The 22,666-nt window shown below is 57.0% G+C and overlaps 1 protein-coding gene across 4 annotated transcripts in view; it reads left to right on the forward strand.

Moving 5' to 3' along the window:
• Positions 1-1,841: 1,841 nt before the first annotated feature.
• SH2D3C (SH2 domain containing 3C) overlaps positions 1,842-22,666 on the forward strand; it is a 28,604-nt gene continuing 7,779 nt past the window's right edge. Inside the window, exons 1-5 of one of the 4 annotated variants that reach the window (XM_054584340.1) lie at positions 1,842-1,878; positions 4,070-4,547; positions 14,867-14,906; positions 21,890-22,018; positions 22,127-22,581. In XM_054584340.1, the coding sequence (XP_054440315.1) occupies positions 1,842-1,878; positions 4,070-4,547; positions 14,867-14,906; positions 21,890-22,018; positions 22,127-22,581 (1,139 nt within the window). Of the gene's footprint in view, positions 1,879-4,069; positions 4,548-6,676; positions 6,777-14,866; positions 14,907-18,127; positions 18,209-21,889; positions 22,019-22,126; positions 22,582-22,666 lie in introns of those variants that run through there. The other 3 variants (XM_054584341.1, XM_054584342.1, XM_054584343.1) reach the window with 3 other exon arrangements.

The following is a 22,666-nucleotide window of genomic DNA, read 5'->3' on the forward strand; positions in this document are numbered from 1 at the left end:
CAGTAAGCTAGAATTGCATCCCCATTTTCTACCAAGTCCATGCCCAGAAACCCCGCCCTCTCATTGAAACTTTGAATACTGTTCCCATCCAGTCTGTCCCTGAGCCAGACCCTGGTGCCTTGGTCTTGTGGGCTGGGCTCCTTTCCCTCCTAAGGCCTGAGGTTCCCCCTCATCCCACTGGCCAGACCCCTCCCCTCCCCAGGCCCGGCACGCAGCAGCCAGGGGTTTGCGGGGGGCCATGGGCGCGGAAGTTAGGGCCATAGCTGGGCAAGCAGATTCCAGCTCCGAGCAGCTTGACTTTCCACATCTATAGAAAGGGGGCAAGAGGAACAACATTTATCACTTAGGGCAGAAGGACTGAGCTCTGTGGCTGGAATATAAGTAAGTGATCAGGAGATACTAGTTGTCATTATTTTACGCAGGCCCCTGTGTGACCCTGGGCGCTCTCTCTCACAGCCCCGGTTGCCAGCCCAGGGATAATAACGTCAAGCCTGCTGCAGCCTCTGTGGGTTGACTGCTTACCTTGCAGCGGTGCCCATTCTAGAGATTGGGTGACTGACGCTTCGGAGGCTCCAATAGCTTATCTGGAGCCTGCAGAGGTGGGACTTGAAGCTCCGGGCCTTGTGGCCCCGCCCCCAAGCTTGGCAGCTGTTGACAGCCTCCTCAGGTGTTCAGGACCACCTGTGTAGGGGCGGTTTCATTTCCTCATCTCCAGCCTGCCCAGGCGAGTTGTGTACACCCCCCCACCCCAGGCACAGGTTGTAGGGTAGAAAAGCACCAGGCTGTGAACTAAGGGACTTGAAAAGGCAGTGTTTGTTGTTTTGGGTTTTTTTTAAGATTTTATTTACAGAGAGGAAAAAAGAAAGGAAGAGAAACATTGATGTGCCAGAGAAACCTGGATAGGTTGCTTCTCATGTGCCCCCGACCGAGGACCTGGCTGCAACCCAGGCATGTGCCCAGACCGGGAATTGAACCCGTGACCTTTCAGTTTGCAGGCCGGCACGCATCCTGCTAAGCCACACCAGCCAGGGCTGAAAGGGCAAGTTGTAACTCAGTCCATGCCACCAATCCATTGTATGACCTGGTGCAATCTCGCCTATCTCTGTCCAATCTGTGTGGTGGACCAAATTATCGCCTTGTCCCTGGCAGCTTGAAAAGGAGTGACCATGCCTTGCTGGGTACTGATTTTGTGCCAGGCTTTGCACCAAGCACTATGAGGTGGGCACTGCAAATAGCGCTGCTCACAGGGAGGAAAGAGGCTCAGGGTGGTGAGTGCCTGAGCCCAGGATCACCCAGTGACAAAGTGGCCAGCCAGGACCTGAACTTGGGTCTAGGTGGTCCCAGAGCCCGCAAGCCTAACCACAGCTCCCTTCTACCCCCAGCTGCCGGGCCATCCCCAGGCAGGCTTAGACACTGCCTTCTGCACAAGCCTGACTCCCTGAACACTCCCAGCCCTGTGGCCAGACCCCCCGGCAGCTGCTGGCAGGTCCCCAGTGGCCCCCAGCCCAGCGGGCTCTGTTCCCAGAGCCTGTGGTTTGTTTCCCAGACCTTCCAGTCCCACGGGCTTGTGGTCTGCTCCCAGCTCCCTGCTTGCTGCTGAGCACAAGGAGGGGGCCCACAGGAGTCTGGACTTAGGGGAGGTCCCAGCCACCCCCCCACTGTGGGGAGGATGGGGAGGGTGAGGCTGTGGGAGTTTCACTGGTTTAAAAATACACAGAGGAAGTGAGTGAGAGGGTTATGTGAAAGGGGAAGGGGAGGTGAGGGAGGCACCTCAACGTCCATGTCCAGAGCCTCAAGCGGCCGCTTGCCCGCAGGACAGCGGCTTTGCTGGACTCGCCAAGATGACAGAGGGCCCCAGGAAGGCCAGCAGAAAGTTCAGTGAGTGCACTGTCCATCCCTCCGCCTGTCCGTCTCAGCCTCTCCCTGCATCTGCTTTTTTATGACTCTGCCTTGTTTCTGTTTCTCTTTCTGTCCCCTCTGTCTCTCTCCAGAGGTCTCTGCTTCGGGGTCTCCATGTCAGCATCTCTCCCTCACCCTGGCCCAGCATCCCTCTCTGTCTCTGGCTGCCCTGGGTCTCCATCTCTGCTTTTGTTGTCTCTGCCTCTCCCCACCCCGACTCCGTCTCTCCGCTCATCTGTGCGTCCCCGTCTCTGGCTCTCTCTGACCTTGTGGAACCTGGGACTGCCGCCCTGCATGCCACCTCTGGGCCTGGTTCTCATGGGGTCTCAGGTTGGGAGTTACTGGGGTGTGTGTGTGTGTGTGTGTGTGTGTGTGTGTGTGTGTGTGTACGCGCACCATCATGTGCTATCTCTTGTCCCCACCAACAGCGATGCTGGGACCCAGAGCAACTCAGTGAAGGGCCACACCCACCCATTGCTGTTTCCCCAGATCAGTCCCTTCCTTGTCCCAGCAAACTTCTGCTTCCCGGACCCTGATTTGTTTAATCTGACAGCACTGTGTGTGCGTGTGTGTGTCTGCACGCATGTGTGTACAGGGCAAAGATTATGACTGCATTCCGCCAATGCAAAGACTGAGGCCCAGAGGACTGCCTGAGAGCCCTGGCTATACACCCGGGCTCAATCTCATGTCCCTGGGCTCTGGGCCTCAGTTTCCCTCCTTGCCCCACTACTGTTTCCTCCCGCCCCCGGTGTTCAGGAGACATGTGCCAAGAAAGGAGGCCTCCCTCCGGCTGTTGGCACAACTTCTGCCCCGTGGCATAGCTTTCTGAGAGCAGAGCTTCGATGTTTTCTGCTGTTTGTCAGGCAGAGGTTAAGACAAGTGAGGGGTGGGCAGGACTGGGAGGAGGCCCGAGAGCACGGACCCAGCAGCCCAGAGCCCGGGCCTCTGTCCAGGCTCAGCCTGGCTGTGTGACCCTGGGCAGAGCCCTTCCCCTCTCTGGGCCTCAGTTTCCTCTGTCGCCAAATGGTGGCACCTCACCTACATTCACCGTGGCTATGAGGACCTGAGGAGGCAGAGGATGCTGAGGAAGTGGGGAAGGCTTATCTGAAGGCGACGGGAAGTCAGAGGCAGTGGCTGAGAGGAGGGGACAGACAGGAAGGAGGGCATTCACATGCATCCCTGCAGAAATGAGGAGATGGTATCACCTGAGTGACGGTGTCAGGGCTCAGCACACAGGAGGAGAGAGCTGCAAGGATTGGGACCCTCGGGCTCTTGACAGCCGTGTCCTCATTCCTTCTGCCACTCCAGGTGCTTCGACACCACTCCCTGGCCCAGCGCGTCGTACATACACGCGCGCACGCGCCGCTTCCCCTGCCGGCTGTGCGACTTTGGGGGTTCACTTTACACCTCTGAACCTCAATTTCCTCACCTAGAAAATGAGAGAATAAATTCATGTCGTTGATTTGTGCTGGGAGTTCAGTGAGGTGGTATGTGCAGCACGTTTGCGTTTGGCAAATGCAGAGGCAGTATTACGATCATCACCTTCATCATCTTCATTAGTTTTATCCTCATCTGAAGACAGCTTTTCATTGCTATTAGAGAGAGAGGAAGGGAAAGAGGAAAGGAGACAGAGAAGCATTGATGGGAGAGAGAAACATCAGGTTGCCTCCTGTATGCACCTGGACCAGGGATGGAACCTGCAACCTAGGTATGTGCCCTGACTGGGAACTGAACCTGCAACCTTTTGGTTATGGCACGACGCTCCAACCAACTAAGCCGCACCGGCTGGGGCATCTTCATTAGTTTTTGAGGATATTCTGTGTGCCAGGCACTATGTTAAGCATATCACTTACATGCTTTTATTCAATCCCCCCACTGACCATAGGAGGTGGGTATTATAATCTTTATTTTACCAATGTGGAGAATTGGGCTCAGAGGGGTCAAGTGATTTGACTAAGTTTGCACAGGTAGGAAGCGGGAAGAGCAGGGATTTAAGCCCGGGGCTATGCAGCTCCAAAGCTGCCAAATTATACATAATAATTAGAGGAAGTGTCAGTTCAGGGTCTAAGCTCCTTGAACTCTTGATGAGTTGAACAGCATGTATCTGTTATTATTATTATTGCTACTTGCATTGTCATTAAATACTTTCCCTCTTCTTCCTCCCTGCCAGAGTTCTTCAAGTTCAAGGGCTTCGGGAGTCTCTCCAACCTCCCTCGCTCCTTTACTCTGAGACGGTCCTCGGCTGCTGGCACCATCCGGTCTAATCTAAAGCCTGAAATCTTCGAGGCTACGCAGGATGACATGGTTACAGTCCCCAAGAGTCCCCCAGCTTATGCCCGTTCCAGCGACATGTACAGCCACATGGGCACCATGCCCCGCCCCAGCATCAAGAAGTCTCGGGACCGGCAGGCTGCCAAGGAGGCCCCAGAGATGGGCCCTGAACCCCACCTCATGCCCCAAAGTCTGCCTGACCCCGCACATGAGGAGGCAACCAAGGAGGTAGCAGTGGAGACCGAGGCCCCCCTGGAGGACACCCCAGCAATGAAACTCAACCCTTCAGCAGTGGAGGTGAGCCCCACAAGAATGCCTGAGGACCCCAGCAGAGACACAGAAGAGGAGAGAGTCCCTGGGACTGTGTCCCCAGAAAGGTAGGCGTTCACCGGGGAAGGTGAGGGCGGGCCCCGGGGCAGCAGGATTTCCAGTCTTCTGCCAACAGAGCCTGGAGAGGAACCCCCAACTCACACATCTGCGTAAACAAAGGCTCACACCTTTCCCAAGTGCTTCCTATAAACCAGGCATTCTGCTTAGCCCTTCACTTTTCAAGGACAAAAAAAAAAAAAAAAAAAGCAAAAACAAAAACCCAAAAACTGGGGAGGAGATACCAGAGAGGAAAGTAATTTGCCCCAGACAGGTTGCACATCTAGTAAACGGTAAGTTAAGATTTGAAGACCCACCTGACTCCAAAACCCTAGGCAACCTCCAGCATGAGCGCAGCCACTGGTTGGGCTCCAAACCCAATCACTGGACCCCTGCCTGGGGCCCCCACACCCGAATCACCCCCCTCAGTTCTGCTGGACAACACTGCTTCACCTGGTCCAGAAAAATAGGTGTCACTTAACTTGGTTATAGGGTGAGATGAGTTCATGCAAAAATGCAAATAGTTATGATACAGTCATAGCTTCCATTTAGTAAGCACCCATTTTACTGGGTGTAGCAACAAATGTTACTGAAAACTGTAAAAGAATCTATGATTAGATGGGGAAGCTGAGATCACTCAGCCAAAGTTGCAGAGTTGGGATTTGAACAGGAAACTGCTTGTCTCCAGTGGCTGCACATTCACCACCCCATTGTATCCACCACCTTCTACCAGGGGTGGCCAACATTTTGGTGTCTCTGGGCCACACTAGAAGAAGAGTTTTCTTGGCCACACATTAAATACATTGTGACACGCAATCACAAAAACATCTCATAATGTTTGAAGTAAATTTACGATTTTGTGTTGGGTCGCATTCATAGCCATCCTGAGCTGTGTGTGGCCGGCGGGTCACAGGTTGGACACCCCTGTACCTTGCAGCCATGTATTTTATGTCCTTGGGAGACCCCTCAACCCCAACCACGGGAGATTTTCCAACCCTTAGAGCCTTTGTGCAAATCACACCATAAGATGTGCGTATTGAAATATAGAGGGGAAAAAAACGGCTAAGCAAAAGTAACTCTAGGGCTGGATCTGGGACCTCTCTTGAATGGCTTTGCCCTGAGACAGAAGAGCACAGCTTCTGTGTATGAAGATAACTGAACCTAGAACCGCCCCTTCACTGGGGAGCAGAACTTTATAAAGCTGCAGAGGGAACCCAGTCCAAGCTCTGCCTCTTACTGACTGCATGCTCTTGGACAAGTCTGTCCCCTTCTCTGAACCTCAGTTTCCACGTCCGATAAATGGGCATAACGATAGCACCAACCTTGTAGCATTGTGATGAGAATTCAAGAATAATGTATTTGTAGCCCTGGCTGGTGTAGCTCAGAGGAGTAAGTACGGACCTTTGAGAAGCAGGGTCGCCCGTTGGATTCCCAGTCAAGGCACATGCCTGGGTTGCAGGCCAGGTCCTCAGTAGGGGGCGCTCAAGAGGCAACCACACCTTCCTGTTTCTTCCCCTCTCCCCTTCCCCTTTCTAGAAATAAATAAAATCTTTAAAAAAATAAAAAAATTATAAAGAATAATATACTTGTAAAATCTTAGAACTATGCCTGGCACATCACAAACAGTAAACGGGAATGTTTACATTTATGATTAACAAAATGTAACGCTTTCCACCATCCCTGGTTGCCCCACCCTCCGGGATGCCCTTTCATTCCCTCCTAAATTCGGGCTCACTCCGTCGTGGAGGAACAAGGATTGCTTGTAGGGAAGGGGCGTTCTGACAAAACCCGAAGTCTGAGACGCACGTACTCTGTGAGTTTGAGGGAGCTGGACGCGAGGGGCGGAGGGGCGGGCGGGGCGGGGGGGGGGGGGGGGGGGAGCCGAGGGGCGTGGTCTTCCCAGCTGTGCCCACTACTAAAGGGGAAGCTGTGGGTGGAACGGAGAGGGGCGGGGCGTAGGGGCGTGTCAGGGGCGCTGACAGTTGGAGAAAGGGCGGGGGCGAGACAGAAGGGGGCGGGCTTGCCCTGCCCAGCCTGGAGCGGCGCCCGGCGGAGGGGCGTGCTCGGGGCGAGGTTTACACATCAGGCTCCGCCCTCTGAGTCCTGCTCAGGGCTTTGCAGCTCTGTGGCCGGAGAAAGGCAGGAGTCCTTGGGCTGAGGAACTCTACAGGCTGCAGGCGGTGACCGCGGGCAACCATGACTGCAGTGGGCCGAAGGTGCCCCGCACTGGGACCCAGAGGGTGAGTGACCGAGCTGGGCGTGGGGAGGGCCTGTGGGGACCATAGTGTCTGGGGGAGAAATCCGCGTCCCTGGGGCAACTGATAAACTGGTGCTGGTTTAGCGTCAGGTACTTTTGGCGTAACTCTCTCCCATCCTGTCCACACACAAGTTGGGCATTTATTCCTCACAACAGTCCCAGAAGAGAGGCACAATTATCATTCCCATTTTACGGATGAGGAAAGAAGGGTTTACTTGCCCGACTTGAACAGTAGCAAAGATCAGACCCAGAATTTAACTCTGCCTCCCTGGCCTACGCCATGCCCTTCGTGGCTGGGCAACCCAGTCCCCTCCAGCAGGGCCAGGGCCTCTGAGGAACCTTGAGAATGCTAAGTCTAGGACCCAACCTTCCTCTGCTGTGGGCAGGAGCCCTGCTGGTCCTGGCAGTGTCTCTGGCATCAAGCATGGACAAAAGCGGTCTGCTGCCAGCCATCCTCTAATCCCCTGGAGTATCCAGGGGTCCTGAGGGGGGTGGGTTAGCAGGTTAGATTGAGGCCCCTCCCGGTGTCCCATGCCACCTTTCAGCCAAGTAGGAGGCCAGGAATTGCTGAACACCTCCAGGAGCCCCTGAAGCCCAGCCGTGTACCCTGGAGTCAGGAGAGCTGCTTTGCTTGTGTGACCTCAGGCTTGCCCGGCCCTTCTCTGGGCTTCAATCTCCCCAGCAGCCCAGATGGGCTCGCGAGGGTCTCTGAGGACCCATCCAGAGTGGGGAAGAAGGCATCTGAGAACCGCAAGGGGGTGGTTCCCGTTTTCCCTCCCTACCCCCTGGGAAGCAGGGTGCACCTGGAGCGGAAGGAAGGAAGGAAGGGGAAGAGGTGAGGCTGCAGGAGTTTCCTGGTGCCCAGTTCCTTGCTGAGATCATGGGGATGAGGAGGAAGGAGGGAGGAGGGGCCGACAACACCAGCAATGAAGGGCCTTTAGCTCCCAGAGAGGACAGTGCCAGCCTGACCTGCCCCCATGCCCCCACACCCTCAGCCTTCTGCAGGGAAATAGCCTGTCCAGAGACCCCTGACACCCTTCCCTCTCAAGTCATGTGACAGGGGAGCAAGCGGAGAACCAGAGAGGGAAGCGAGGTTCCCAACAGCCCCCACCCACACCCACAGGGGAATCATCAGGCCAGGGCCCTGCCAGCGATGGGACTCATAACTGACCCGACCCCATATGGAGCTCCCAGTGGGCACTGTCTGCCACATGGACCCTGGGTGGGGGGAGCGTCTATTTGCTGCATTTTACCAGTGAGGAGACAGGGCCAGAGAAGGGAAGGGACTTTCCTCGGGTCACAGAGAGATTGTCAGGGCCTAGATTTGATCCCAGAGCTGACCAACTCCCAAGCCCAAGCTCTTAATCACGAGGCCGCATTTTACCTCTTGCAAGTAAAAAAGCTCAACGCTGTTTCTACCATGATTTCAAATGACTTTCCATAACCCTCTGGGGAGAGGTATTAGGAGCGCACTTTACAGATGAAGATACTGAGGTTTTATAAAGTAAATAATCTGCATGAGATCACACATTTAGTTGAGTTGGAATTTTAGTCATTTTAGTAATTGCTGCGATGTAACTACGCCCTAGACACTATTCCAGGTCCTGGGGAGATGGCAGTGAACACAGCAGACAAAGCCCTGTTCTCCTGCAGCCCTGGTCCCATGTGAAGGAGACAGATGATTAACAGGATAACAAGTTATACACTCAGAAGAGAAAAGTGCTGTGAAGAAAGGTTTCAATCAAGTGGGGGAATTGCTCTTGGGGGGAGTGGCTGATGGTGGCAGTTTAGGAAGGTGAGCCAGGAAAAAAGTCTCCAAGAAAGTGATGTTTGAACAAGGAAGACGAGGTGACAGCCCCTCTCGCTATCTGGGGAAGAGTGCACCAGGCCAAGGGAACAGCGTGCAGGAAGGTCCGCAGGTGGAACGCCCTTGGCACGTCTGAGGAGCGGCAGGGACCCAAGTGGCTGCATTAGAACAGGGTGGGGGCTGGGGGACAGAAGCAGTAGGAGACAGGCCAGGGAGGAAATGGGTCCAGATAACGGAAGGCCTGGAAGGCCCAGCAAGGACCTGGCTGTGACTCTGGGCGGCCAGTGCTGGCCTTGAGCAGGGAAGGCCCCACTTTGACTTGGGCTGTGCAAGGCCCTCTCCTTGGCGGAGGATTCGAATGCAGTGCTACTCGTTGTTAAGTGCCTCCCCTGAGTGTCCTTTTCTCCCACCCAGAGACCCAGGCCCCTCCATCCCCCGTCCCAGGGCATTTCTGAAGGAAACTGGGACCTGAAGAAGGTGGGACCCCATAAGGGAGCCGGGGGCACCCCATGTTGCCCTTGCGCCAACTCCAATGCCAGGCATTGAGAAGAGGCCAAAACACCCCCCCTTCCTTTTCCTTCTGGAATGTTGATTCTGGTCCAAGAATTCCCAGTGCTCCCCAGAGTCCCACGACCCTCTCGGCCCTGCAGAGTGACGTCAGCTGCTGGGCATCTGGTAGTGATTACCCACTGGGGGAGGGGGCTGTGGGGGGCCCAGCCTGTTCAGCCTCCTCAGGCTCTGGGCGGCTGGTCCTTGTCTTCCGAGGGGGCCCAGCTGCTCCTGGCTCTCATTTCCTGTGGAGATTTTCTCACAGTCCTCGAGACCCCCGGACGCCTCAGGCTGTGGGAACTGTGCGCGTTCAGGAAGGATGGACTGCCCCACCCCCAACTGGAGCCACATCCCCCCAAACCCTCTGCAAGACGCCTTGCTTGCGGAATGCTGGACCTAGTGAGGCGAGGGCTGGGGAGGACAGGGATTGGCTATATCAGCAGCTCAGAGACCCACTCACTGTACATCCTTGCATTCCCTTTTCCTCCGTGAGCCTCAGCTTCCCCATCTATAAATCGGAGACAACAACAGCATTTGCTTGACGGGGTTGCAGTGAGGATTGGCTGAGATATGGCAGATAGACTACCTATCCTGGGCTTGACCCAAGGGAGTGCCAGCACACAGGAGCCGTTCATGCCCCCATGCCCACTCTACAGAAGAGGAAACTGAGGCCCAGGGAGGGGGCCTTGCCCGGGTCACACAGCTTCCTCCCTCCCAGCTGCAGGCCCTCCCCAGAGCCCTAGAGGGTCTTCTCCCGGTTCATCCTGACTCCCATTTCATCTTCCTGGCATCAGTTCCAGGCTCCTGGTGTGGATGAAATATTATTTTTCTTTGCCATTCCCTCCCCAGCTTCTCTCCCTCTCCATCCAGGAGCAGTCTCTATTTTCTGGGAGAGACCGCCTTAGGCAGGGAGCGAAGCAGAGCCAACCCGACCCGCCTGTGCAGGTGGGTGTCCTGGGTCCAGTCACAAGCTTAGTTTCCTCCTGTGTAACACGGGGCTTTTAGATCACAGGCGTTGGTCAACATTCAACACGCGCCTTCCCTTTTGCTCTTCTCCAGCAGCTTTTGAGACTCAGTGAGCAGCTCTGAGAACCCAGAGTCCTCAGCTGCACCCTGAGAAGAGTGGTCCCGATCTGCCCTCTTCCCACAGGGCTAACACCCTTTCTCAGCTCAAGAAGACTGAGGGCGCAGAAGGGTGCAGAAGGAGCAGAGGTGTCTCCAGGACAGTGGTGGCCCATCTTAGACATGGTGGGCTAGGCCAGGGACTAACGCCAAGAACCTTCCTGGCAGGAAATCCCAAAGGCCCCGTGGCGGAGTGTCCGGGGAGACACGGGGCTTTCTGCCGCAGGTCTCTGCCTGCCCAGGGCCTTGAAGGACAAGGGAGCAGAGAGCAGTGTTGCTTCTCTGCCAGGCCTGAGTGAAGGTCAGAGTGAAGGAAGGAAAGAATCTCCAGCGCCCCAGGAGGGGCAGGATGTGAGATCTGGCCAGGGGAGGGGGCCGGGGGCCGGGGGCGCCTGGGGCAGAGAGGAAAGGCCTGGGCTAAGGAACTTCGTGCCTTTCCTTCTCCTAGGACCCTCCTGGCCTCCCTGGGAAGCCGGTTATAATGTATCATTTCACAGATGCGGTAGTTGGACGTCAGGGCAAGGCAGAGGGAAAGCCTGGAAGCAGCAGGCAGAGGTTGAGGAAGTCTCCATTCAAGGCCCTAGAACCAGGCCTCGAGGCCCAAGGGAACAAACTAGGGGACAGATAGAGGACAACAGGCAGGAGGCCTCTGCAGAGGACAAAGCTGCCTGTGCGGAGGGAGGGCCAGGGTGGGACAGAGCGCCGGTCTCTTCCCCACTGCCTCTCCTCCTGGGTCCCCTGGGGAAGCCGCGCCCTTTCTCCTGGGCCAGGATGGAGGCCCGGAAGGTGAAGCTCACATTTAAACCTTCGTTAGGGAAATAAAAGATAATGGGCTTTAATTACTGCTCGTTAATCCAATTAACAAAGCTAATATATGTAATAAGTGGTATCAGTTATCAGCACAAATCAGTTAACATGGCCAATTAAAGGGGTTGGTTATTTAAATAATGAATGTGGCTGATTCACGGGGCTGATTTAGCTCAATTGTCACTATTATTTATTAATTGATTTCACCACTAATATTGGAGGGGATGTGTCTTTTAACTCTATAACATAAGGAATAAGTTAATTAATTAATGCTGCCCAGTGTTTAGAAATGAAAGCTTTGATTCCTGGCTTGCTCATTACAACAGGAGGGAGAATGTTCTAGAAATCTCCAAGCGAACTGAGATCTGAAGTCTAAGTAGGAATTGCTCTGGCCCTGAGGAAAAGAGGAGGGTGAAGACAGAGGAAACGTGACGCGTGAAGGTCCTGAGGCGGCGCTGCGCTCCTCCGAGGACGCGCCTCAGAACGCAAGGGAGAGTCAGCGGAGGGGGTGGGATGGCCGGCCACGGTGGGGCTGAACCCCTGTGAGGACTAGATTTTATCCTTAGGGTTGCAGGGGTGCTGTGACAGTCATTCTTTCACACAAAAAAATCCTTATGAGGTGCCTGGCGCCGCTGTAGGCAGGTCTGAGTCCCTGCCCTAGTGGAGCCAAGGGTATGGTGAGAGGAGACAGGCGGCGCCTGGCACGGTGAGCCAGAGGAAGTGCTGCGGGGAAGGGTGCCGCAGGGCTCGGGGGCGGGAGCCTGCGAAGGCCACACGTTTAGGTGGGTGGCAGGGGAGGCCTCACTGAGAAGGGGTGGAGCTCAGCGGATATCTAGAGGGAACGTGTCCCAGCAGAGGGAACGGAAAGTGCAAAGGCCCTGAGGTGGGGGCCGAAGCAGGCGAGACGCCCAGCGTGGCTGGAGCGGCGCCGTCAGCCGCTGGCTGGGGGAGGTGGTGAGGCTGTGAACGCTGTTATGAGAACTTTGACTCTCACTCTGAGTGAAACTGGGGGCCACTCCGGTGGGTTGGGGCAGAGAAAAGCTGTGATCTGACTCATTTTAACAGGACCTGCTTGGGCTGCTAGGTGAGACCGAGTCACAGAGGGGAACAGATAGAGGCCAGCGACCACAGTCTGGGCTAGTGATGGCAATGGGTGTACGAAGACGCGGCCACTCTAGTCTTGGAAATCCGGGAGTGCTGTAGACGGGCAGGGGCAGGCGATGGAGGCTGAGTGCTGCCCAGGTCCCCAGCTTCCCTCTGCCCTGGGCACCCGCCACCGGTGCAGGCCCACCCCACCATCCCGCCATCCCCTCTGGTCCCTGGTGCAGCCAACCCCTCCCCAAGGCTCTGCTCACCCGCAGCCCAAGGGGAAGTGGACAGGAAGCAGGAGGAAACGCTGGGGTGATCCCAGTGTCCTGGCCAATGTGTTCCCATCAATGGAAGGATTTCCGGGCTTGAATGGCCGGAAATGCTGGGACGGGCTGCCTCACCCGGGAAGAGCAGTGGAGGCGAGCAGGGCAGGGACCCTCATCACCCAGCAGGGAGACCCCAAGGGGCTTTGGAAGCCTGCTGTGCTGTGGCTGGGCTGCAGCCCGTGGCTCTATAGTTCCAGCAAGGTCTTTACGGGAGGGGAGGTTAGCGACCTGAGGACTGCAGAATGTCACAGCAGGGGGGGGCGGCCACGTGCCCTGCTGCTCAACGCGGAGCCCCAGGCCTGGGCACACCCAGGACGGAATTCTGCCCCAGGAACATGCACCGTAACCACAAGTTTTGTTTTGTTTTGTTTTGAGCTCAGCTTTTTGTTTTGTTTTAACTTTATTTTATTTTATGTGTGACATTTAATTTTTAATTGCTTTTTAGAGGAGAGAGAGAGAAACATCGATTTGTTGTTTCATGTATAGAGGCACTCATTGATTGCTTTTTGTATGTGCTCTGACTGGGGATCGAACCCGCAAAGCTTGGCGTATTGGGACGATGCTCTAACCAGACAAGCTACCCAGTCAGGGCCACATTTAAATTTAAATATTGCACTTCTCTATGTGAGGAAGCAGTTCCCCAGTGTTCCACCTTCTGCCTTATTTTGTGGATGGGAATACTGAGGCATTCACAGAGAACCAGGGCCTAGCCTGACAATAATAATGACAGCGATTAACACGGATTGAATGTTTAGCATTCATGCATTCCTTTGAGCAATAAATATTCCTTGAGCTTCTTCTGGGTGCCAGGCACTGTGCTGGGGCCTGGGATCTCAACAATGAATAAGACAGAGTGGAGTCATTGGGTAATTAATAGTCAACAGATAAGTGTCAAGTGATTATTCTGGGTAGGGATCGACAGCGTGAGGAAAATAAAGCAGGGTGGAAGGAGCAGCAAGCGCCAAGGCCCTGTGGCAGGAATGAGCTTGACAAGGAGGCCAGTGTGGCTGAGGCAGAAGGAGGGTCAGAATGAGGGAGGGAGGCACCGGGAGGGGCTTGGCAAGGTGGCCAGCTGAGCACCACTGGGCTACACAGGGCCATATAGATCAGGGAACATACTAGCCTATTTTTCTGGCATAACAACGGCACTCTGCTCTCACAAGGGAAGAAGCGCTCTGGTTTGGGTGATGATCGACATGGTCAGCCATCTGCATTTCACGGAGAAGGGTTTAGATTTTGTTCTCCGAGAGATGGGGCGGTTGGGGACGGCCTGTGTGCCTGGGCTGCTTAGGTTCTCGCCATCGTGGCTGGGGTGGCGGAGAGCGAGCCGGCCGAGGGCTGTGAGAGCGAGCCAGGGAGAAGGCCGCTGTGCGCTGCGGGAGGACACAGAGGGCGGCCCAGGCGGGGCCCCGTGGGCGTGGAGAGGCGGTCAGGGTCTGCTGTGAAAGTGGACCTGCGGGATTTCCGGGCGGACTGTGTGCGGAGTGTGAGTGACAGGGGGCACAGGTGACCGTGGTTCTTGCCAAACAAAGCGACCAGAAGAATGAAACTGACATTAACTGATATGGGAAGTGGGTGTGGGGAGCGGGGGGACCCAACAGCCCTGCTTTGGCTATGACAAGTTCAAGATGACATCAGACATCCTAGAGGAGGTGCCAAGGAGGAAGTTGGGTTTATGAGTCTGGTGTTGAAGGGACTTCAGAGAAGGGATGACATTGAAGGTCAAGGACTGGGGGGAGAGGCCCTCATGAGGAAGGATGATGTTTCTTTATCACCTGGGAAAAATAGCCACCCCGGCCTCTGGCTCCTTCAGGCGCCATCCTGGCCACCCCGAAGGCAGAGGGGATCAATTCCACAGCCACCTGTCTCCAGCATTGGCACCACCATGTGTTAGGCAGCCACTGAGTGGATCACTCTGCTCTAGGGATGAGTGCTGGGCAGGAGGAGAAGAGGCTGAGCCCCGCCTGGGGCCTCCGGCCACCGAGTCAGGGAGGGGTGGAGGAGGGCGCCAGGAGAGCCCCGAGCTCTGCGGCGGGTGAAGACAGCGGTCCGGGAAGCAGGCCTCATGTGAAGCACAGAACATTCATCAGCTCCCTGAGTCCTCACAGCAGCCCCATGAGGCCGAGGCTGTCGCGGTCCCCTGTTAAGAAATAGGAAACCCCAGGCTCAGAGAGAGGACTCGCCTAGCCAGGGTGCCACGGCTGGAGAGAAGAGCAGCAGCCAGGCCAGCAGCGTCCGGCAAGGGTTCTCAGCTACAGTGTCCCCTGTGGCCTTCAGGGGAGCCCTCTGGAGCCCTGAGGGCCAGGTGCTGGCATCAGGCAGGTGAGCAGAGGCTGGCAGCTGGGGACACTCACCTCTCTCCTTTCCTTCCAGGGCTGCGGGGGAGCCGGAGGCCAGCGAGGACTATGTGAAGGTAAGAGGGGCTGGGCAGGGGACGCTGGAGGCCTCAGAGCTTGTTCCAGGAAGGGCAAAATCATTTTCTGAGCCTTGTTAGGCGCCAGGTCTCACTGTCCGTCCCCAGGAGGAGAGGGTCTCGGGGTCAGGCAGCACTTGGGCTCTGGTTTCTCTCCCAGCATCTTCTTCCCCACGCCTGCCGTCCTTCTCCCCTGGCCCCACACTCAGGACGCCCCGTGCTTGTTACCGGCAGACCCCGCCCCGCTGCCAGCCAGACAGTGCCCCAGGGGCGTGGGGATACAGAGACCACGGGCGCTCTGATCCCACCCCATCTGCGAGCGTGCGCTGGTGGTGGGAGGCGAGAGCAGGAAAGGGTGACTCAATTCTCCATCGCAGATAACGAGCACAGCTCACATTTACTGTGAGCTTAATTGGTCCCAGGAGCTGAGAATATTGAAAATGCAGTTTTGAAATAATGATGATAGCAACAATGATGTGACATAACATTTCAAGTGCCTACTGTGTGCAGAGCGCTGCGCTGGCTGCAGGGACGGGAAGGGAGACAGCGTTGGTCTTTTTGTGTGAATGAGGTCTTTGGCCTCTTCCCTCATCCTTACGCAGTGAAGGTCCTCCTGTGCCCACTGATGGATGGGAAACTTGAGGCCCGGGGAAGCGCAGTGACTTGCTCACAGCCCCACAGCCACTGCAGGCGGAGCTGGGCTTGCAGTCCAGGTTTTCCTGATACCAAGACCATGGACAGAGCCCTGGGCCGTCCACCTCCAGGAGCACCCACCCTGAGCCAGGCCCTGCTGGGTATGGAACATGCAGCAGAGGGCCAGGGGCACCACGCGCTGTGTTCAGAGAGCCCCTGCTCCATGTGGAGGCCAGAGCGGAACCACACAATGGTTCGGGCTTGTGTTTTGTAATCCAGCAGATCGTAACTTTAGTCCCGGGGCTGCCGCTTATTTGCCACGTGACTGAATGTGTGTGTATGACTTCTCTGAGCCTCAGTGTTCACCTATGTGAAGTGGGATAATAGTAGCCCCTCCAACCCAGGGTTGCTATGGGCTCAATGAGTCCAGGGGAAGTTGGGCCAGGGACAGAGCAGGCTGGCCTGGCTCCTGACCCCAGGGACATTTCATCACCTGAGGTGCTGCCTGTAACGTTCTGTGTAAGGGACCAGTAATGAGGCAGTATGGGAAGTTCTCAGATTGCTGTCCCTACCATCACTGGAAGCCTCATGGAAGAAGCCATTGGAGCTCCAGAAGTTGGGGATGACTTTCAGCTCAGGAGCCGGGGAGGTGAGGGAGCACATCAAGGAGGGCTTTCTAGAGCAGGAGGCCCTGAATCCAAGCCATTGCTGTTGACTGGGAACATTCATCAACATCTTCTCCCCAAATGAAAGGCAAGAAAAGAGAGAGAGATGAGCAGAGATGGGCAGTGAAGTGGTCCAGGCAGAGGCGAGAGTGCAGGCAAAAGGTCAGAAGGCGAGCCGGGCAAGCCCAGGAGGTACGGCCTGGGGCTGCAGTGAGCCACACAGGAGCTGCTCCTGGAACCTGCGCCCGGCTCCTCCTCCAGCGCTTCACACCCCGGAGGCAGGGGCCTCAGGGAGCATCAGCCCCGAAGTCAGCTGGTGGAGCAGCGGAAGGGGCGTATTTCAGCACCCCTCAAGTCCCAGCTGCTTGGCAAGGTGGTGAGCTCCCTGTGGGGATTATTAGCTTTGTATTGTCCCTTAGTTTATGGGGCTAAAAAAAGTAATTAAAAATATAAAAGAAATGCACTGCCCTGGCTGGTGTGGCTCAGTGGATTGAGTGCTGACCCAAAGGGCCCCGGCTCGATTCGCAGTCTAGGGCACATGCCAGGGTTGCCGGCTAAGTCCCCAGTGGGGGGCGTGCGAGACGCAACTGCACATTGATGTTTCTCTCCCTCTTTCTCCCTCCCTTCTCCTCTCTCTAAAAACAAAATAAACAAAATCTTTAAAACATAAAAATAAAAAAGAAATGTACCTGCTCACTGAAACTGATTAAACAATCTCCTCAAGGGATGAAGTCAAAGGAATGTTAGTTTTAGCTTCAAGCCTTAGGGTGGAATGGTCAGTTTGCAAAAGTCCATTTCCTGCCCTGAGGTTCTCAGCTTCCAGAACTCCAGGATTCTCAGACCATGAAGTGAATACTTTTATTCTAAGGCAAGAATTCTAAAGTCCCAAAACCATAAAATTCCAAGCTCCATGCTCAGAGCGTCAGATATATTTGCAGAAAACAGTCAAATACACCTGAGGCCCCAAGAGGTGGAACTGAGGTCACCTGTCTGAGGTCACACAGCCTGTCAAAAGGATTTGAACCCCAGGCCTGACCGATGTGGAGTCAGTCATGACTCCCTTTGCATTGAAGAGCCCATGACTCTAGGACAGAAAGTCCAGATTCTGGCACTGAGCTTGGACATAACAACATGCATTTACTGAGCACTTACTTTACGCCTGGCAACTTCCATGGGTCAGCTCAACCAATGCTCACAAGAGCTCTGTGCAGCCAGCACAGGTGCGCTTTGCAGGTGAGGACATCTGGGCTCCAAGAGAAGGAGCTGGTGGTTGGAGGTGGGAGCACCGCCGGCTGAGTCCAGGTCGGTGCCCTCACCGCTGAGCCCCCCTGGCTCCGGGCACCCCCAGAAGTTGTCGGTCGAGCATCCCGCAATTCTCTGCAGAATCCCTGATTCCAACTCGGAGATGAAAAAATCCTGGGCGCTGGCAGATTTTCCGAGGCCACAAAGGATTTGGTCAAACGCGCACAGCTATTTTTCCAGCTTTAGACAGGGTTTAATTCAAAGTCTCTGCCTGCGCCGGGTCAGTGAGGGGTGCAGCTAATGGAGGAGGAGGGACTACCCTCGCCGGCCAGGGGGTCCCCACCCCGTCCCTCTATCCCTCGTGATGCCCCCCTTGGCAGGTCCTCTGCTTCGCATCCCCCTGCTCCAGGCAGCCGGGGCGCGCGGGCTGGAGCGCAGAGCGGCTGCGGGGCGGGGGGCGAGAGGGGGTGGAGGGAGGAACAATAGCCCCCTCCCCTCCCCTGGCCGGCTGGAGGGTGGGGTCTCCCAGCCCCGCCTCCCTGCTCCTCCCCCGACAAGGCGATGAGGTAATCGCGCCGCCGAGAGGCACGCTCAGCCGGTGCCCAGCCCGGTCGGTCCAGCGCCCCTGCCCGCCGGCCGCCGCCCCCTGCACCGTCCCGGTCCCGGCTGCCCGGCCCCACCATGACCGAGCGCTGCAGCCTGTGGAGCGCCCTATCGGCCGCTGCCTGCTGCTTCTACCGCGGCTCCTTCGTGCAGGTGCAGGTGAGGGGGCGGCTTGGCCCCTGCCAGGCGCTCCGGGCTGGGACCCCGGCCGCTCTGTCCCGCCCCGGGAGCCGGAGTCCCGTGGCGCCGTTCAGGGTCCTGCCGGGCAGGGGCTGCGAGCTGAGGGAGGGGGCGGGGTCGCCCCGGCTTCACCTCTGGGAGCCTGACCCTCGGGGTGAGGGTCCAGCTGCCACTCCGGGCACTCAGGACTGCGGGGGGACTGCCATTCTGGCCCTGCCTTCTCCGCAGGAGAGAGCTGAGCTGGGGCATTGGGCATCAGGAGATGGGGTTCTGCTGATCCTCCCGAGAGCACTCTGGTCCCTGCGGCTGACCTGGGCAGCCTGGCTCCCCATTGTATCGGGGTGCTGAGCTGGGACCAGAAGGTGCCTTGCGGGGCGGAAAGCTGAGAGGATGCTGCGGGTGCCCGGGGCTGGGGCCAGAGCGCCTGCCGCTCTACGTGGGCTGGGGCGTGCTCCCGGCGCAGGTCTCTCAGCTCAACTGGACAGGCAGTGCCGGACGACACCGTGGCGGTGAAAGGGTTAAACGGAAGGGGGTGGAGGGGAGGACCCGGACCCCGCCTCTCTGCGGAGCATCATCTGTGTCTGGCTTTGCTTGGGGTTATGAGACTAGAAGAACTACAGGGGCCTTGCTGGCTGGTGGGAAGGGGGTTAAGACCCTGACCGTGGGTCTCCGTGCTTTTGCCTCCAGTGTCCCTGGGGGACGCCAGGCACATCACCTCTGCGCTCCGCTAGCTCACACACGCTCCGAGCCCGCCTGAATGACGGCCGCGGCTGAGCGCAGCATCCCTGCACCAGCCAATCAGGCGCGCGCAGGTCGGGAGGCGGTGAGATCATCTCTGGCCAATAGCAGTGCTCTGAGCGCCGGGATGCTGCATTCGCGCCCCAGCCCTCCCCCTCCTGGGCGCTGGGGACCCCCTCGGTCGAGGGTGAGGAGCAGGGCTCAAGGGACCCTAGGGTTCCCCACCTTCTGGTGTGTGGGAGGACCTCGTTGGTCCCCCCAGATTCTCCCAGACCATGGATTATGGCTGGAAAAGTGGAGCCCAGTCTTCCACTCCCACTCACAGATGAGGCTACCCAAGTCCAGAGAGGGAAAGTGGTTAACTCAAGGTCACACAGTGGCAGGCAGTCTTGGGGCCAGGTTCTTTACCACGCGGCCCCCTCCCCTTCTTTGCCCCATGTTCCTCTTGCCTCAGCTGTTGTACTGGGGCTAATTCTCAACTGCATGTTCTTTGTCGAGGAGAGGGACCCCAGAAGGCCTGAGTCCTCCTCCCTCCTCAGGGTGGGGCATGGTATAAGGAGGGAGGTCAGGGGCCCTGAAGCATAGACGACCCGTGGAGATGTGCAGGTTTCGAGAAAACTCAAATCTCTTTGCAGCCCCGGGCCTCCCTGCCCTTCCCACCTATTACTTTCTACCCTGGGCAAAGCATGTGCAGAATCTTCATGTTTTCCCTCCCTCCCTCCCAAGCACCTACTTGTCCACATCACCCACCTCACCATCTGTCCCCAGAGCCTTACAGCCTCCTGAAAGCAAAAATATTCATGGGCCCATCACCAACTGCTCCTGCCCCAGCCTTGCACCTCAGAGAGCACCCTGCTGTCCTCCCAGGACCTCTGCCTGGGTCCTCTCTGACCCCCCTGTGCTCTTGCCCCACACCCGACCCATGGCTCCCTAAATGCTCTCCCCGCCCCCATTCCCACCCCCATGCCCCGCCTGCCCTACCAGTGCCTGGAAAACACCAGACCGCTTTCCACACCGCACACCGAACCCGCTCCAACACTTCCAACACCTCCTGTGGCCTCCGGATAAACCCCAGCTCCCAGGGCAGCCTCACATCCCTGTCACATCTGCCCCGCCACTCTGGCCCCTTCGGTGCTTCTTACCACGCCCTCTGCCCCCAGGGCCTTGGCTCTACCCGCAGGGCCTTGCCTTTGCCAATGTCTTCCCAGCAGCTCTTCCCTGCCTGGTCTGCCTGCCTGCCTGTCCCCATCCTGATGCTTTTGCTGGGCTCACCCAGCCCTTCTCCAGGCCTCAATGGAAACATCTCCTGTTCAGGGACTCCCCTCTGACTAGATGAGGAGGGACGCTTTCATCGGCTCCCAGTGCCCTCGGTGCACCTCTGAACGTTCAGAAAACCTGGAGTTGCTTCTCAGGGTCTACATGGCTCTCCCGGGGCAGAGGCTACCTGTCCTGATGGCCTTGGGGCCTCAGCCTCTGGCACAAGGACCTGTCTCAGAGGGAGACTCAGATTTCTATCCATCTCTGAAGCTGGGACTCGGGGCGTCCTGGGTGCAGTGTAGGTCAAGGGAAACGGAGGCAGTAGGGGAGCAGAGGGGTGGAAAGTAGAGCTGCACAATCAGGCTCTGAGGCCTGTGGAGGGCATGAGGGGGCAGGGAGTGGACTGAAGGGCCCTTAAACCCTGGGGAGGAGGGGGTCCTGGGCGGAGACTGTCACCAGGGCTGCAGCCAGACCCTTCGCTGCCGCCCTTGCCTGACCTGCCATCTGGCCAGTTGCGGGCTGGGTCTGTCTGTCCTGGAGCAGTCATCTTTGGGGCCTGGAGTTGGGGGGAGGGAGGGGAAGCAATGTCACATGTCCTCACAGCGACGAGGACATCTGTGGGCTAGTCACAGCACTCTGGAGTACTGTCTCCTCTCATCCTTGCAACTCAGAGATGCAGGTTTTTATCATCATACCCATTTCACAGAGGAAAAAACGAGGCCCAGAGAACTCAACCGTACAGCCAGGAGTGGGCTGGGCTCTGTAGCTGGGTGCTCCGGACAGCAGGGGCTCCCCTCCCATTTCCCTTAGGCCTCCAGCCCCAGGCCACAGCAACCAGGAAACCAGGAGTGTCCCCCTATGGGCAGGCAAAAGAGGGGGAGCCCTGGGCATTATCTCCAGTCAGCGACCTTGGGCTGTCCTGCGGGGCTGCGGTTCCCCCAGCAGGCAAGCATTGCTTGAGACAGCAAGGAGGAAAGAGCCTCGGGAATCCTAAAGGACAACACAGATGGCTGTGTGGGGGCCTCTGCTTCCCTGCTTACAGCTGCCTCTTGTGCCGTTCTACTGTATAATTCACCACCCAGAACGTTTCCTTGTCCGTCCAGCCGTTTTTATCCACGCCTTTGCCAGTGTGTCTGCAGCCTACCTCCCAGATTTACCCGTAGAACTCCTTCCTCTACACCCCCCACTTCAAGATCAGTTTGGTGTCCTTGGTGCCTAACGGTGTTTGGTTATTGTCCTTTCATCCAGGAAGCCTTCCTGGACCACTCACCTCGCCTAGGCTGCATCTTCTAAAAGCCAGCGGACTCTGTGCCGCTGTCCAGTCCTGTGGTGCTGACCGCAGTCGACACCAATGCTCTGCAGCTTTTCCTCCCCTCTTAGACGAGGAGCTTCCCTGAGGCCAGGGCCTGGTTTATTTATTGCCTAACTTACTTACCCCTGGCACATTGTACAGGGCCTGCAAAAAACAGTAGGCATGGTTCGGTGGAATTAATTGAGATTTCTTTACTTCTGCCAGGATAGGGACTTCCATGTGAGGGCTTGCTGGCACCAGGGCCTAAGCATTCCCAGGGTCCCAGGACGGAAGGAGTTCTTCTGGTTAGGACTGTGAGGAAAGGAGAAATGGGGCTTTGGATTGGTGGCCAATTCTTCCTCCTTCCCACCCAGTTTTCCAAGGAGAAGTACATCTTGGATTCATCGCCTGAGAAACTGCACAAGGAGTTGGAGGAAGAACTCAAACTCAGCAGTACAGACCTCCGCAGCCACGCCTGGTACCATGGCCGCATCCCTCGTGAGGTGAGTGGGTCCCGAGCTGGGGCCTCAGCTCTGCCGTGCCAGACCCTACCCTGCCCAACCCCGCTCTGCCCTGCCTGATGCTATGCTGCCTGACCATTCATCCTGCAGGTCTCGGAGACCCTGGTGCAGCGCAACGGTGACTTCCTCATCCGGGATTCGCTCACTAGCCTGGGTGACTACGTGCTCACGTGCCGCTGGCGCAACCAGGCCTTGCACTTCAAGATCAACAAGGTGGTGGTGAAGGCGGGCGAGAGCTACACCCACATCCAGTACCTGTTCGAGCAGGAGAGCTTTGACCACGTGCCTGCCCTCGTGCGGTACCACGTGGGCAGCCGAAAGGCTGTGTCGGAGCAGAGTGGCGCCATCATCTACTGCCCTGTGAACCGCACCTTCCCACTGCGCTACCTGGAGGCCTGCTATGGCCTGGGCCAGGGCAGCGGCAAGGCTGCCAGCCCCGCCAGCCCCTCGGGCCCCAAGGGCAGCCACATGAAGCGACGCAGCATCACCATGACCGATGGGCTCACTGCCGACAGAGTCACCCGCAACGATGGCTGTCCCACCAGGTAAGCAAGGACCCCAGTTCGCTCTCGATCTCCCCATTTGTCAAGTGGGGGTGTCGGTAATGAGAGTGCTGGTGAGAAAGGGGAG

Source organism: Pteronotus mesoamericanus, unplaced genomic scaffold, assembly GCF_021234165.1.
Source record: "Pteronotus mesoamericanus isolate MK-2021 breed Mesoamerican mustached bat unplaced genomic scaffold, CSHL_Meso_final contig_78, whole genome shotgun sequence".
NCBI classification, from domain to species: Eukaryota; Metazoa; Chordata; class Mammalia; order Chiroptera; family Mormoopidae; genus Pteronotus; species Pteronotus mesoamericanus.